This window comes from Castor canadensis, chromosome 10 (assembly GCF_047511655.1).
Source record: "Castor canadensis chromosome 10, mCasCan1.hap1v2, whole genome shotgun sequence".
NCBI lineage: Eukaryota > Metazoa > Chordata > Mammalia > Rodentia > Castoridae > Castor > Castor canadensis.
The window spans coordinates 140,516,691-140,533,057 of record NC_133395.1 but is presented as its reverse complement, the minus strand read 5'-3'; the positions used below and the strand labels follow the sequence as shown (position 1 = coordinate 140,533,057).

The following is a 16,367-nucleotide window of genomic DNA, read 5'->3' as shown; positions in this document are numbered from 1 at the left end:
AACTAAAGCAAAAGGGGCTGAGGGTGTGATTCAAGTGATAGAGCATCTTTCTAGCAAACTCAAGGCCCTGAATTCAAACCCCAATACTGTCCCGCCCCAAAATAAAGCCAAACCAAACTAAAACAATAACAACAACAAAAAGAAAGAAAAGTGAACCATAATGAAGTGTACAATTCAGTGGCTATTAGTATATTTACAATGTTGTTATAACTGTCACCTCTATCTACTTCCAAATCATTTCTTCATCACCAAAGAGACCACAACCCTCCATTAAATAATAACTAACAATTTCCCACCCTCTCCAGCTCCTGGAAACTACTAATCTGCTTTGTGTCTTTATGGCTTATCTTCTGGATATTTCATATAATAATGTGACTTTTTGTATCTGTCTTCTTTCACTTACCATAATGTTTTTAAGGTTCATCTACAGTGTAGATTTATTAGTACTTCCCTTTTATGGCTGAATTATATTCTGTTTGGTTATACAATATTTTATTAATCCAGTCATCCATTGATGGGCATTTGGATTGTCTTCACCTTTTGGCTACTGTGAATACCCAAACATTTGATACATGTATTTGTTTAAACTATATATGAGGAAAATTAGTATGTCTGTGTATACTAGAGAAATTAGTCCTTGGCTATGATAGGTATAGAATATATTGCTCCTCAGTTTGCTTTGACTTTGCTTAGGGTAGTTTTTGCCAGGCAGAATTTGGAAAAAATTGTTACAGAATTGAATTTGTCAGACTTTTTTGGTTTCTGGGTTTTGTGACACATTTGGAAAGACCAGCCTTATACTTGAAGTTATAAAATAATTCTCCCATCAAAGCTTCTGTGTATCTACCCATTTTCTCTATAAGTAAGACAAGGATTAAAAACAGCCTCCTTGCCCCCCAGGTTACTATGAGGACCAAATAAGACATGGTATGAAAGTGTTTTACTAAATAAAAAGCAACATATACACACAAGGCTTGCTGTCCTCATCACTATGAATTGTATCAGATTCCATTGCTAACTAGCTGAATTCTATTGTTGCTTTCATTCTATAGAGCAAGATTGAAGGCCTGAATTATTCACTGAGCTGGCCAAGGATCCGTTAGTTGACAGCAATGTGGAAAAATGTCACAAAATTAGTCATCTTGGGTGGTGGTGGGGAGGTGCTTCTATTTGACTGGAAAATAGAATTGCCTTAAATCAAAACCGACTCCGGATCTCTCTTCCTTCAAGTGGAGACTTTTTTTTTTCTTCCCTACCAGGAAAAGAGAAACCAGTTTAGTGAGTTTTGTATTATTCAGCTGTAACTGTAATTTAAGCCTCAACAATGGTCACTCGTGACATGTTTTCTTTACATTTTAAACCCCCAGTTTTTTTAAATGGAAAACTTTAGATTGACCACTGTATTAAAACCAAATGTAATTACAGAGAGTGAAAATTAACGTCAATACTTGATAGCAGTTTTTATTATGACAATTCCTGGAATAGAATTATGCACTGGCTAGTTCCCTGGGCCTCAATGTGATGCATTTACTGGCTACTTCTGTGACCGTGGGCAAATTGCTTCACTGCTCTGTGCCTCTCCAACATTAAAACAAGGATGGTTATGGCACCTGGCCTATTGGGTTATGGGAAGAAACCAGTGATAAAATCTATATGGAGTGTGGACTTGATAAAACAAGCAAAGACAAAAAAAAAAAAAAAGCTCTTGGTATAATTTAGGAATATCTAAACGAATTCAGGAAATGAGTCCGAGGGAAATAGAATAAACTGTTCCGGGGGGATTCTGATCCTTGGGGGGGTGACACAGATCAAATCACATGGAACAGCCCCTCCCCTGATGCATACCACATTTATTTGAGGAAGAATCTGTTTTCTGTTACTAACATGTGAGGGTAGACATCATGAATAGCAGTTGGTTCTCATATGGCAAGGACTAAGTGGCCATGCAGAGAGGGGGTGTTGCAGAGGGGCAGCCCGGGAACTCCGGTGAGCCATGGGAAGGGTTGGAAGGGAAAGAATAAGGCCATGGTACCAGGGCCCCTGCCACTCATCTCTTCTTAGGGACAAAAGATTTGAGATGATGCATGGTGATGAATTTGCAGGAAGCACAACCCTTTCATCTCTTTCTTCTCTTCCTGCTGCTACCTTGAGTATCTGTGGAGTCCTAGCTCCCATCCATGGCCCAGATTGCTTGTGCCTCAAAAAAGAAATGATATCTGTGGGACTTCTGCTTATGCCAGGCTGTTTAAATCCATGGGCACATCCTGTGCAACAGATGGGATCACTGTCATTTGACAGATGAGGAAACTGAGACTCAGACAAGGTATAGAAACTACCCAAGGCCCCACACAGTTGGGATACGGTAGAGTCAGATGCAAATCACCATCCCTCTTACTCAGAAGTCCACCTGTCTTTGCCGTTCAGCATATAGCTCTGTACCATGCTCTGCTTCAGCTTCATGTGACCTTTCTATGTGTGTCTCCTAGATGTGTTTGGATTTAAAATTTTCATCATTGTGAAGAGAGCTATTTACTAAGTTCTTGCCACCTGTGGGCATGCAAGCAGGTTAAATCACCTGCTGAAGTCCTTATGGGCTTGAGGCTCATGAAAGAGATAGGAAGGAATGCAGTTTGTTGCATTCCAGGACCCTTGGCAGTAACTGTTTTTTTCTTTGAGGATCTAGGCTTGAGGCTAGATCTCTGAGCATATCTTTTTTTTTTTTGGTGGTACTAGGGGTTTGAACTCAGGGCCTTACACTTGCTAGGCAGGCCCTCTACTACTCTACTACTGGAGCTAATCTGCCAACCCTGTTTTGTGTTGGATGTTTTCAAGATAGGGTCTCTTGAACTATTTGCTCTGGCTGATTTTGAACCTCAGTCCTCCTGATCTCTGCCTCTGGAGTAACTAGGATTACACCCGTGCCTGGCTCTCTGAGTATATCTTTCTTAGGTGACACTTGTGGTTTTTGCATAGTAGAGGGTCCCAGCCTCCCTCAGGAAAGGGCAAGGCAGGAGGATGCGGGCTGTGGTATATATTTATGAACTCTGAGACCTCCTGTCTCTGGGCACAGAGCTATAAATAAGCCTCATGATTCACCATTTGGCCTTCTTTCTGCTCCAAGCAGATCCTGCGCTTTCACACCTGTGGGTCTCGGCTCCGCTGCTTGCTCAGTGGGAATACCCTGTCCCTCTTGCCCCCTGTCACCAGGCCTATCTGGGAACACCTATTGCAGTTGCCACCTCCTCTGGGAAGCCCCTAAGGACTGGCATGGATAATCTAATCATTTCTGAACCTGAACCAAATCATCTGCTGTACACTCAGAAAGAGGCAACTGGAAGACTATATTTTGAGAAATTGGTGACAATTTCTTTCAGGGACACCTGTTTGTGACAGTCTTACTATGTGAAATTCCACTGATCAGCGACTCTATAGTACTTGATTCTCCTTTCCATGTCAAATCTTGCCCTACCTGGAGTGCACGTGAAATGGGCTTCATCTCCCTCATGGAATGCAGAAGATTTAGAATATTTTCACAGACATAATTTGGCATCATACAATCTGGCTTGGAATGCTAGTGACCTTGGTTAAGTCATTTCCCATATCCAAGCCTCCTCCTCTCTTTTATCTGTGAAACCCTAGAATGTTGGGGTGTTCGCAGTTGCCACCATCTATGGAGGACTAACTATGTGCTAAACTTAACTTTGCATCCTTACTCCATCCTCCCAAGAGCTCCCCTCATTCATCATGTCCCCTACTCTGCAAGGTATTTTTCCTTCATAGCACTTATCTTTTTCTGCTAAATTTTATAATTTAGTTATTTAATTCATTTTCTGTCTTCCCCTCCCACAAGACCTCTTGTCTTTCACAACACCAGTGGGTCCCATTCAAATACATTCTGTTCCAGGGTGCTTTCACCAAGGACATTAGCTTGAATGGTGGTGACTCCTCAGGAGCTGTGTGATGTGGGGGCTCTGGAGTCACAGAAGGGTAGGATTTTTTGTTGTTATTCTATTTTGATTATTGTTATATCCCTGTGCCCAGAACAGTACTGGACCTATAGTAAGCTTTTAATAAATATTTACAGAAAGAATGGATCAAAGAGCCCTCAAAGACAGCCCATTTTTTTCTGGTGAAGAAACTGAGGCTTAGTGAGCTGGAAACTTATCCAAAGCCCCACAGGCCACTGATCCAGCTGTGCCTAATTGCAGTGCTGCTCTCACTGGCTTTGCAAAGCTGCATGTCTGAAACTCCTGGCATTGTCCCTGTCAACTAATTGCTCAAAAAATATTAATGATCTCCTCTACATGGGTCAGGCCCACTGTTAAGAGTCTCATGCACAATGACAAACTGTCCTGTAGCAGTTGATTTGAAACAATGAATTAAATTGCACAATGCAAAGAAAAGGAGAATGTTTGGTTTTTGTTTAAAAAATTCCCTAGCCCAAATGCTAGTAGCTGGAGTTTGCAGGAGCCTCTTAGGCCTTCCCAACCGGATTTTTTTCCCCTGCGGCCTTCCCTTTTGTGAGGTTTCTTCCCCTTTTTGCTTGCAGTGAGTTCTGCTCGCCTGTAGGCTACAATGTGTCAGTTGTTATAAAATCCGGGAGGCGGAGTCTAGTGACGAGGACGGTGGGGGAGAGCTCCGCCAGCCCTGCCAGGCGAACAGTCCAGCCCTGGGTTCACCGAAGCTTAAGCCTGCAGCAGGAAAACTTCCATCTCGCTCTCCTGGCTTTGATCCTTACTGGACATCATACCAGAGGCACGGAAGGGAGGGAGGATGCGAGATGACTGGCCCTCTGGCAACTTGACCATCTCCTTAGCAGAGCCTTCCAAAGCGAGCTGGGGGCTGGCTGCATGACCCAGGAGGTGCCGCGCCTCTGGTGGATGTGTGTTTGTGAGTGAGCGAGCGGGTGTGTGTGCGTGTGAGTGAGGGTGTGTGTGCGTGCGCGTGTGCGTGTGTGTGAGTGTGGATGCATGTGTGCACATCACTACTGCGTGTACGCGCGTGTGTGTGTGTGTGTGTGTGTGTGTGTGTGAGAGAGAGCGTGTTCCTGGCTATTATTATTTTTGGGAAGAAAAATCTTGGAAATCTGGGGCAGGTTACCATGCTCCTAGAGTGATTCTTCTTTTGCAAGAAAAAGCTGACCACAGCAAGCTATTAGAGCCATTTCCCTGGGAGTAAAGAGCATTTTCTTCCCTGAAGGAGAAGGGTTTTAACCCCTGCTCTGCAGCCGAGTAAAAAGAGATTAGCTCCTAAAACTGTGAAATCCACCAGCACCGTGAGATTAGCAGGGTTTGAGAGAGGACTCAGGAAGAAAAGGAGAAATAAATCAAACAGCCTGTCAGTTCCTTTGGTCACATCGGAAGATGTCATCTCAAACTAAGTTCAAGAAAGACAAAGAGATCATTGCTGAATATGAAGCCCAAATAAAAGGTGAGATACGGGCTGAGGGACTTTTCCTTCTCCTCCCCTTTCCCTTTTTTCTTGCTCTGGCTTTTTACCCTTTTTTTCTCCTGCCATCATGAAAGGTTATTATGCATCAATAATCTTATTGTGAGAAGGAACAGTGGCCGCTGCTCAAGTCCAGACTGGTTTCCACTGCAGATAGCTCTGGGGCTGGGAGCGTGGATTATAGAAAGGGCAGCAATCTCTGCATTGCAGGTGTGTGAGGAGGATCCTATGCTTGACTTTAGGAGTGTCGCTAGTACTCCATCGTCTTGGCAGTGACATGTCATTCTAAGGCCATTTTGACAGCCACTGCCTCCTCCCTTTCTCTGCCTTGGTAAAAACCCCTCAGTATTGATGTGTATTTTTTATTATCTTCTTTCCCCGCCCCTTTCCTCCACCTTTTTGGCTTTTGTTGGTGGTGTTTTGCCTCTACCTTTTTCTCTGGGTTGGAATCTACGTGCATGTGTTCAGAGAGGCAGCACCCTTGAGCAGCCCTTCTTTGTCGGTGTCTCTCGCCTGGCCTGGGTTGCCATGGATTAACTGTTATGGGGCATATTGATCCATACTAATGCAGGCATTTAAGCATAAAGAGGGAGCTCGGTGCATAAAATGTATTATCTCACAGTGTGCAGCCCAATCCTTCTGTGCACTAACGTTTAGGGTCATCAGCTTTGATTCAGCATGCAATTTGGGCTGCTAGGCACTGCCTGGGTTCTGAGGTTGTGGGAGAAGCCTGCTGAGAGAGTGAGATGACCTCTGGTTGCTGCTTCCAGATTCGGTGCCATAGGCGCACACTTCTTTTAGAAGCCGCTCCCTAAATCAACGCTAGCTAGCTGGAAGGAATGGGGAAAGGGACACAATTGCATAGTGAAATGTGGTCAAACAGAATCCTCACCCAGGTCAGACAGTCCTTGCACATTCTAAGCTCAGCTTTGGCAAGGAAATCCCCAAAGGTTCATGCACTGTGCTCCACCTTCTCAGAGGTTATGTCCTAGGAGAAGTCTGGGTGCATGGTACTTGGCATCTGTGTTCTTTTTCCTTGCTGCAACACAGGGTGTGTTGTGGTCTGTCATAGAAAGAGTAAAGACAAATATATATCTTCAGAAGATGTGGAGGCCTGTCTTTGAGGTTACGTAGGGACTGTTGAGCAGGTTGGTTTTGGAGACCTTTAGTGAACTGAGGTTGCCACACCTGCTTCTAGGGCTCCTGTGACTGAAGATTCCATGCCCCAGAAAGTCAGAGGCTGCCCTGGGAGTGCAGAGGCTGGAGGCCAGCATCCCAACTACTATCTAAGCTTCAGATACTGCAGAAACTTTGGGAGGGGCCAGTCATCAGAGAGAGGACTTTGTGTTTTTCCCTGTTTTACCAGGTCGTTCTCCTTTAACTTATGGTCAAACTCAGATGCTAGCTAACCACCACTGAATAGATCCCAGGGCAAAGGGAGGAAAATCTCTCCTTTTCCATGGTTGCTTCCATCTTAGTTTTTCAGTTCAGTGTTGAAAACCGTGACTTAGGATGTCTCAGTCTTGCTTACAATTCAGCAACAAGCCCTTTAGTGGTCAGAGATGTGAATTTACCCAACTGCTCAGTACAAAAGCCTGTTTTCACCTTTGAATTAAATACATTTTAGGGAGCTTATGTTTTATAAGACTAACTTGGCTGCTGCTGATTTTTTTTTTTAAACAGTAAAGTCTCCATGAAAAATACTGCAACAGAGAAGGGGATGTTGAGTTTTGGACAGTATGGGTTTTTATAAGCACATTGTCTTGATAGGAAATGTGCTTATCTCATTTTTAAAGGATGGCTACTGTCAAATTTACTTGAGCAATTAGGCATTAATTGCTCTGGCTGCTTCTTTTCTTTTTACACTTCACCTTTATTTTAACAACTCTCCAGCAACTATCAGGTAATGAATTTCATTAGGAAATTTGTCTAAATGATCTTGTCTTTCCTCAACTCTGAATTCCTCTGCACTTTGGTTGAAGGAATTTAATTTTATTCCATTAGAGTTGACACTAATAATACTGTTGTACTTGAAACCCTCTGAAATCTTTCCCTTCACAATTCTAGTTGTTGGCCTGAGTGTAGCTCAGCAGTAGAGTGCTTGCCTAGCACGCATAAGGCTCTGGGTTCCAGCCCCAGCACACCCCTGCAAAAAATCTATTTGTTAATCACTGTTGTAATTATTGATGTGGCACAGGGTTCTCCAATTTCAAGGGCTCACTCCCAGATGTTGCTATCCTTGGTTCACAGTGCTCAGAGGGGTTAATATGAGTTCAGTTTCAGAGATGGGAAACCAAGACCCAACAATGTTCAATGACATGCCCAAGGTCGCAAGGCCAGGTCTCTCCCAGGCGTGGTACTCCCTGATACATTGTTTTCCTGAAGCTGCCCCTTGATGGATTGATGTCAGGAGCAGATGGCAATTTTGTGGTGAAGACTGGCGGCCTCTCCATGGTGCCCATTGTTTCCCCTCTTACTTTCATCCCCTTGCCTTTGTTGCTTGCCTCTCAGGAACGTTGGACCAACAACCAAAAATAGTGCCTGATGTAGTTACCTTTCTCCCTGGTATAATTTGGCCAGCTTGGTGCAAATAGTCCACCTCATTAGTCAGATTTTGTACCCTGTGAATTTTGTGAGAGGAACTTTTGAATTTTAAAAATGATGTTGAATTCTTTGTTGACTTGTAATCTTCTCTTTGAAGCATTTGCTGACCTAACAAAGGAGAATGTTTTAAAACAGTATTTTTTCGATTGTAAACATTTTTAGATTCATGTCTTCTCTTGCCTCACCAGATACCTGGATCCCTTTGATTGAATACCTGCAAAGTGACAGTGAACTATGTTCTTCCAGTGATGGAGAACTCAGAATCTCCCAAGCCCATATATTCTATCTTTGGACAGCTGTGGCTCACATAAGTGCTTTTTCTTAGTTGCATTAAATATGTTTGTCATCTGCCTCTTGGTTCTGTAATTCTTCCTTTTAGGACTTCCTAGAACAAGATAGATGCCTCTTCTTCATGACTACCCACTGGGTGTCAGGAGACTCTGATTACAAGCTCCAACTGGGATTAATGTCATTTGCTTATGTAAGATGATTCATTGCCACTCCCCATCTTCGTGTTACTTTGGATCTCCTGCATCCTGGGTTACAAATCCCAATATCTTGGATGCTTGGCAGATAGAATAAATGAGTGAAGTTGGCCATGTTGGCAATTAGCCACTTCACTGAGCACAACAGAAGAGGTAGTGGTGATTATGGTGGGCCTGAGAGCACATGTCCAGTCACACTTGGGTTCAACCAGGCATTGCCCTTTAGGAATATAGCTCAGTCACACTTTCAATTCTTCAACAGATGTCAGTAATTTGGATGAGAGCTTTATGTTTTTAAAGAGGTATTGCCAAAAGGACTTCCAAAGATCACAAAGATCTAACTATCAATATAGATCCTGTTTTTAAGCCGGGTACTAAATTCTAAATATGATTTTCTAGGTGTGGTCAAAGAAAGAAAACAACCATCACCTTCATTATGCTGTCTGTACTGCTACTATTCCATGTCTGTACCACTTTCCAGGGTTTGAATTCGCCCTTTCCACTGTTCACGTCTCATTGTACTACAGATACAATGTTTCCTATATTTCTCTAACCTGCTAAGCTAGGGAGTCTTGTCAGAGAGAAGGAAATGAGGTAAATATAACCTGACTTGTTCCTGGTGACTCTGTACTGTCTCCAAATGGACAGTCTAGGTGTTCATAAATTTTCCTTTCCAAATCTGTTCAAGAACCTTGCTTGAAAGTAACATCACAATCTCTAGCCTGGGACTGGCAAGCTATAACTTCTTTTGCCTTTGAAAAATCAGAACAACATTTGCCCGTCTCCAGCTTTTTGGCATCCATCCCATTCTCCACAATTCCCTTAAAGATCACTGATAGTGTTTGGCGATCTTATTTGCAGGCATTCTCAATATCCTGAGCTCTAATTGATTTTGCTGCCAGACATAATGGTCTGTTTTGCATTTACTCAGAGTTCCTATTTCCATTTCAACCTAATAGAAAATTGAAATAGAAATACAGTCACTGACTGAAGTGTCTTTTTTTAAAATTACTCATTTGCATTCTTTTTGGCCATCTTTTTAAATAGTAAAGTCTAGAATTTGGGGGAAGAAGATCAGGTATGGAAAATTATCACAGAGGTATATGTATTTACTCATTTATTTGTGCATTTATTTATTTATTATTCATGCATGCATCCAACAAACATTGATTATCTACCTTATACCTATTCTTTGCCTTCTGATAGTTTTCTTGGAATATATTGATAAAATAAGAGAAGGAAATTAAAAAAAAAAAACAACCCTCCAAAACACAGAAAATTCATTCTGAGCACAAGAATGAGCTTAGTCTTTTTTTTTTTTTTTTGAGACAGGGTCTGGCTACGTAGCTCAGGCTGGTCTGGAACTCGCTATGTAGCCCTCAATCTCACCACCTCCTGAGTTCTGGGATTACAGGCAAGGGCTACCATGCCTGGCTTCAGCTTAGTCTTTAAGAGTGCAGTACACACAGTGATTGGAGGGCCTCCTTAGGAATGTCCATGGATTTCACCAGGATTAAAGGAGGAAAGCAGGCTAACATGGAGGAAGTAGTGGGGAGTAGCGGAGACTGTGGCAAACCGGGAACTTCATCTACAGGGGAAACCACTGCTTAGCATGTCATTGCCAGGCAGGAATATGAGTCCAGAGTGGTCAGTTGTGTCAGTGTTTCAAGGGACTCTGAATTTTAAACAAGGTCTTGTGATTTTTAAATGGTGGCTCAAATTTCTAAAAACATTATGCTGCCCAAACAAGCAGGTCAGTGGAATAGGACAGATTCAGTGTGTTGGGCTACCAGTTTTCAACTTCTGGTCTATAAGTTGGAGTCCATAAAAAGCCTGGGTATGGAACCTCAGCCAACTTTCCTGTTCCATTTTGGGTTGTTTTCTCTGTGGTAGGCCTGTGATCTTGGCTCCATGCTTTATCAGTCTCTTTCCTCTGAATCCTCTATGCCCTTTAACACGTCCATATCTGTCCCTATTCATGCCTTTGCTTTCCTTAAAATGTGCCTCCCCTCCCCAACTCCTGATCATCCTTCAGTTGCCTGTTTGGATGATATGTCCTCTAGAATGCCTTCTCATTTTTCTCAGGCAGAGTGAATCTGCCCTTCTCTCCTGAATCTTGTCTTCCTTCACTGCAATTTTGTGTTTAGGCCCTCGGCCACAAACTCTGGAGGGCAGAGATGCTTATAGTTATCTTTGTTTCTTCAGTGTGCTTGGCACATAGTTGAGGGAGTGGCTGCTGGTATTAATAAGAAGTTTTACTCCTACAGCTTTTAGCTTAGTTATTTTCTTTGACATCCATTTTAATTAACTGTGGCTGCTATAACAAAATACCATAGACTGTGTGGCTTTTACTTATTTCTCCCAATTCAGGGTGCCAGCAAATTTGGTTCTTGGCAAGGGCCCACTTCCTGGCTGGTAGGCAGCTGCCTTTTTGCTGGGAGCTCACCTAGCCTTTCTTCAGTATGTACTCCTAGAGAGAGAGGTGAGTCTGTCTTCTTCCTTTTATAAGGGTACTGATCCCATTATGAAATTCCACCCTCAGGATCTACCTAAACCTAATCACCTTCCAGAGGCCTCCTCCAAATACCATCACATTGAGGGTTGAGGAGTTCCACATATATATTTTGGGGACACAGGCATTCAGTCTATAACAACATCTATACCTCCTGTTCATTGAAAGGAGGAGCTTTTCTAGCCAAAGAAATATTTTTTATGATTTACTGAATTTCCTTGTTTGTCTTTGGTAGAGGAGATATTTGTTGGTGGAGATTTGGTGAAGGCTTTTGTGTTGGAAACTAGTCTTTGATGAGTGGTGTCTGCCACCACACCCAGTGAGTATGGTTTGAAGAGCACTTTACTCCAGGCTCCTCCCAGTCTATGGAAATCAGTGGATCTGAGAGCCCATATTCTTAATTTCTGGAGTTTTCACCACCAGAGTTTATATATTAAGGATGATCTTTTCTTTCCAGAGCCTCTATTATTCATTCATTCAGTGACTATTAGAAGCCATGCTTTGGGCTATATAGCTTTATTTAGTAGTGGGAGGCAATTCATTTTTCTTTAGCTTCTGTGTCTCAGTCATATACAGAGTATCTCATTTTGTGGTCCCTCTAACTCTGCAAGTGAGTCATTATTCTGATTTTATAGATGAAAAGCTGACATTCAGAGAAATAAAATAAATTGTATTGGATTGCACATCAAATAGTGGCAGAGCCAGTACTAAACTGGAATCTTTCCAACTTTTAGGAATTGGTGCAGGATCACAAGATGCATGGCAAGACAGCATGGCTCAGTTACCCAGGGCTCCTTCATAGGAGGACTAGTCTACGATGGGTCTTCATCGTTGACTTCCTAACCTTCCCAACACTTCCTTGCTCCTGTAATCTACCCTCTCCTGGTTCCCACTTGACACTTAGGTGTGTCAGATCTCTTCAGGCACACTCAGGGAATCATTCTTGGTCATTTTGGCCATCGGAAACACCATCTCCTCTCATAAGCTTCTGTAGGGGCTGCCAGATCTATCTTTCACCAGCCAACCCACTCCTCCACTAACCTGAAGTAAAGCACCAGAACTTTTAGGTGTTTTCTAGTCCACTTCTCCTTTTGTTTTTCTTTTCTGATGTAGAAACTTATGCTCAGAGAGGAGCGCTACCGACTAAACTTCCTTGAAGCAGAAGCTTTATCTGCTCAACTCAGTGCTGTGACCTAGTGCCTGCCATCTCATTGGTGATCAACAGACGTCATTAGGCTGAATTGCTCTGGTGGGTGGTGGGTACCTGGGGAGGCATAGATGTATGATACTTTGGAAAGATGGTGCCAGGGAGTCCAGCGGGATAAGGGCTGGAGAGGTCAGGAAGAGGCAAGGCTAGGCTGTTTTCTGAAACTGAAAAAAAAAAAGCTATGCTTTACTGCATAGCTGCCAGGAAGAGAATGGGGATGATTTCTTAAAGGTATTGAGCTTGAGAACTTCTGGTCTCATACAAATCCCAGGAAGTTGTGACCTGGGCTTAATTTCACGTGGAAGTAATTCATTCCTGATGGCTTGTTGGTGTTTGTAAAAATCTTAGCTGGCCAGAAGTGGGAGTCTTGTTATTCTCTTAATTTGTTGTATCATTACACCAGTTTGTATTTGAGGTAGTATTACCTGAAGTGTATTCCATGAAATTGGATATAAAGAGGCAATGGGTGAAAGAAAATAGTTGTGTGTTCAAATAGGTTTTGGAGGTTCTAGGACAAACAGAATAAAATAGGTCTGTTTCCTTAATACTTCTGAAAACCTGGAATGTGTTAAGTGTGAACTACAGAAAAGGGCCCATTTTCCTTGGACTTGTTCAATCCTGTAGAACTTTTTTTATGGAATATCTTACAAGACTGTTCCTTGGATTGTATTTTGAAACATGTCAGACTGTATAATTTGTGGACTATTCATGTTCTTTCTTTTAGCCTCATGTCCAGTTCCCTGTTTTTTAGAATACTTTTCTCAGCAGGTAGTTTGAAGAGGGAAAGAAGTAAAACAAATGTACATCCATTTCAGCTGGTGATACCAATGTAATACTTTGAGGTCACTTAGAAAATGTGAGTTTTGACATTTCCAATTACAGAGTGATCAACCATTGATTTCAGTGGTAATTTGGAAACAGCTCAGCCTTGATCAATATGCACTGCATGTGTGCTGTGTGGGTGTGCCTGTCTGTGACAGTGTGTGTGTGGGTTCACATGTGATAGAGGAATGTTCATGGTGCCTTGGATGAACTTCGGCTCTGTCCCTGGGATTAAACAATTGATATCAGATGATAATGGCATTACAGATGATTACAGAGAAGCCCAGAAATCCTGGCACCTCAGAGTGAATAAACCTCAGCCACAAATCCAGGTGCACAAGAAATACCTTTTTCTTTTCTTTTTTTTTCTTCCATGACTTGTTTTCCATTTTGGATCTCTGTTTTTCTGAGGGCTACAGAAATAAATATGTGTCAGTTTGGGGCTTATCTCCCTTTTCCTCCATGGTTGTGTCCCAAGGCCCAGAGGGATTTGGGCAGTGCCAGGGCTATTGTGGAGACATCTGTTGTGCCTTATTATCAATCTACTTTGGCAACTATAGGACTGGGACATCCTCCTTTCTATTGTGTCTTCAGTGGACAGGCCGTACCAGCAACCCTATTTTTGTTTCCTTAGGTGTCGTCCTTTCCTTCCCCCTTCCATGTGATTTGTAGGGACCAAGGACCAGCCTGCTGCTCACACACATGCTGGGCCATGAGGGACTCTAGAGGATTTTCTCTGGCCTGCCTTGGCTGCACAAGCACTTCATGAGCCTCCCTAGGACTTTGCCTGGGGAACTGCCCCAGATCCTGTCTCTTCCAAGATTCTGGGAATCTGCTTGGTGGCTCCCTTGGCTTGTTGGGGTAGGTGGGGCAGGGTGCACATGTTTTTCATATAAACCCATGATTTCTATATCTACCTTGCTTTACTGACTGTCCCTTTTACATGGGAAATCTTTATCTACATGTGCATGTATACGTGTGCCTGCATGTGTACACATGTGCAGGCATGCACGTGTGGACTGAGGGATAGGGGATGATGTCTTGGATTTTTGTTATTAAACTTTTTCTTAAAGCTGTTGTCCATAACCAGTGTTCTTTCCCTTATCCCGGAGAACTAGGATCTCTCCTGCCCCCAGTTACTTTGGAGATAGGGTCTTGTTTTTTGTCTAGGCTGCCTGGACCATGATCCTATTCTGTTTCTTACCATCACTGGGATAAAAGGCACACATTATCACACTCAGCTTTTTTTTGTTGAGATGGAGTCTTGTAAACATTTTTGCCTGGGTTGGCTTGGAACCACCATCCTCCCCATCTCAGCCTCCCTCATAACTGGGATGACATGCGTGCCCTACCATGCCTAGCTATTGGTTAAGATGAGGTCTTGTCAACTTTCTGCTCAAGCTGGCCTGGAACTGCAGTCCTCCTGTTCTCAGCCTCCTGAGAGGGTTACAGGTGTGAACCACTGGTACCTGGTCAGACTAGGTTTTTGAAAGCCAAAAGTCAAGAATTGGCTCTTCCCCTGTATGACCTCTGAAACAGTGAACACAGAATACTCTCCCTGACTGAAAAAGAGTTTGAGGGGCCTAAGGAAATATGTAAGAAGACCTTCAGTATTTCAACATGCAGTGAATTTCCTTCCTTCTCCACCTTCACTATCCTGGTGTGACCACCATCAGTCCTTACTAGGACCAGGGCAACAACTTCCAAGCTCAAGGTTTCTCACCCAGCATTGAAGTTATGGGCTGGAGCGTTCTTCTTTGTGGAGGCTTAACTGTGTAATATGACCTCCACCCACTAGATGTCAGTAGTAACCCCAGCTCCAGTTGTGACAACCAAAATTCTCACCAGGCACTGCCAAGTGTCCTCTGGAGAGCAAACTTGCCCTGATTGGGAGCCATACTTCTACTAGGTTTCCTTGCCTCTTCTCTTGTCTCCATGATCTGTTCTTCCCATAGAAACTGGCAGCAAGTCTGATGATTTAAATCTGACCATGTCACTCCCCTGTTTAAAACACTCCTGGGAGTGTCTTGTTGAATAAGAAAAGAATCCAAGCTCCTGGACCGGATTTACAAAGCCATGTTTGCTTACCTTTCTCTGCCTGTCCATTCTCCTCTTCCAGCCATCTCTGCCTCTTTGACTTTTGCAAGCTTGTCCTCACTTTGCATTTAGCTCTCTGCTCTTTCTGGAGCAGTCTTTCCTCGATTGCCACTTGGCTGGCTCCCTCTTGGTATTCAACTCTTAGGCTGAATTCCACCTCCCAGACTATCCAAGTAGCCATGCAGTAGCTCATTATTGGACCAGCTGACTTGAATTCTCTATAGAGCACTTTTTTCTTAGTTTGGTAAAATATACATAACAGAAAATTTATCATCTTAACCGTTTTTAAGTGTACAGTTGAGGGGTCTTAAATACATTCACATTGATGTGCTACTATTACCATCATCCATCTCCAGAAGTCTTTTCATCTTATAAAACCAAAACTCTATACCCATTGAACAATAACTTCCCATTCTTTCCATCTTCCCAGCCCCTGCCAATTCCCATTCTTCTTCCTGTCTATATGATTTTTCACTGCTTCTAAGTACCTCAGATAAGTGGAATCATACAATATTTGCCTTTTGATGACTGGCTTAATTCACTTACCTTAATGTCCTTAAGTTTTATCCATATGTAGCATGTGTCAGAGTTTCCTTTCTTCTTAAGGCTGAATACTATTTGGTGGAATGGATAGACTACATTTTGCTTATTCATTCATCTGTTGATGGCCACAGGTTGTTTCTGTTTTAGCTATTGTGAATAATGCTGTTCTGAACATGGATTTACAAATATGAGAGTCTTATTTTTTATAACTTCCTCTTTTGATACACAGTTTCACTGCATAGCCTAGTTTGGCTTGGAATGCACTATGTAGCCTAGGCTGGCCTTGAACTTACAATCCTTCTGTCTCAGCTTCCCAAGTACTGGAATTACAAGCATACACCACACCTGGCTTTCTTTTCTTTTATTCTTTTTGGCAGTACTTGGTTTTGAACTCAGGGCCTTGTGCTTGCTAGGCATACTCTAACATTTAAGTACCTCTGGCCCTTTTTGCTTATTTTTCAAATAGAGTCTCATGTTTTGCCTGGGCTGGCCTTGATCATGATCCTATTTACTCCTCCCACATAGCCGGGGTGACAGGCAAGTACTTCCAGACCCAGCTTATTTGTTGAGATGGGGTCTTGAAAACTTTCTGCCTGGTCTGGCCTGGAACCACTATACTCCTGTTCTCTACCTCCTGATAGCTAGGATT

At 42.8% G+C, this 16,367-nt stretch overlaps 1 protein-coding gene across 5 annotated transcripts in view; it reads left to right on the top strand.

Moving 5' to 3' along the window:
- Nucleotides 1–4,629: 4,629 nt before the first annotated feature.
- Srgap3 (SLIT-ROBO Rho GTPase activating protein 3) overlaps nt 4,630–16,367 on the top strand; it is a 246,170-nt gene continuing 234,432 nt past the window's right edge. For all 5 annotated transcript variants that reach the window (XM_074044309.1, XM_074044308.1, XM_074044307.1 and 2 more), the window contains exon 1: nt 4,630–5,430. In XM_074044309.1, coding sequence (XP_073900410.1) covers nt 5,364–5,430 — 67 coding nt within the window. In that variant the 5' untranslated portion in view covers nt 4,630–5,363. The remainder of the gene's footprint in view (nt 5,431–16,367) is intronic.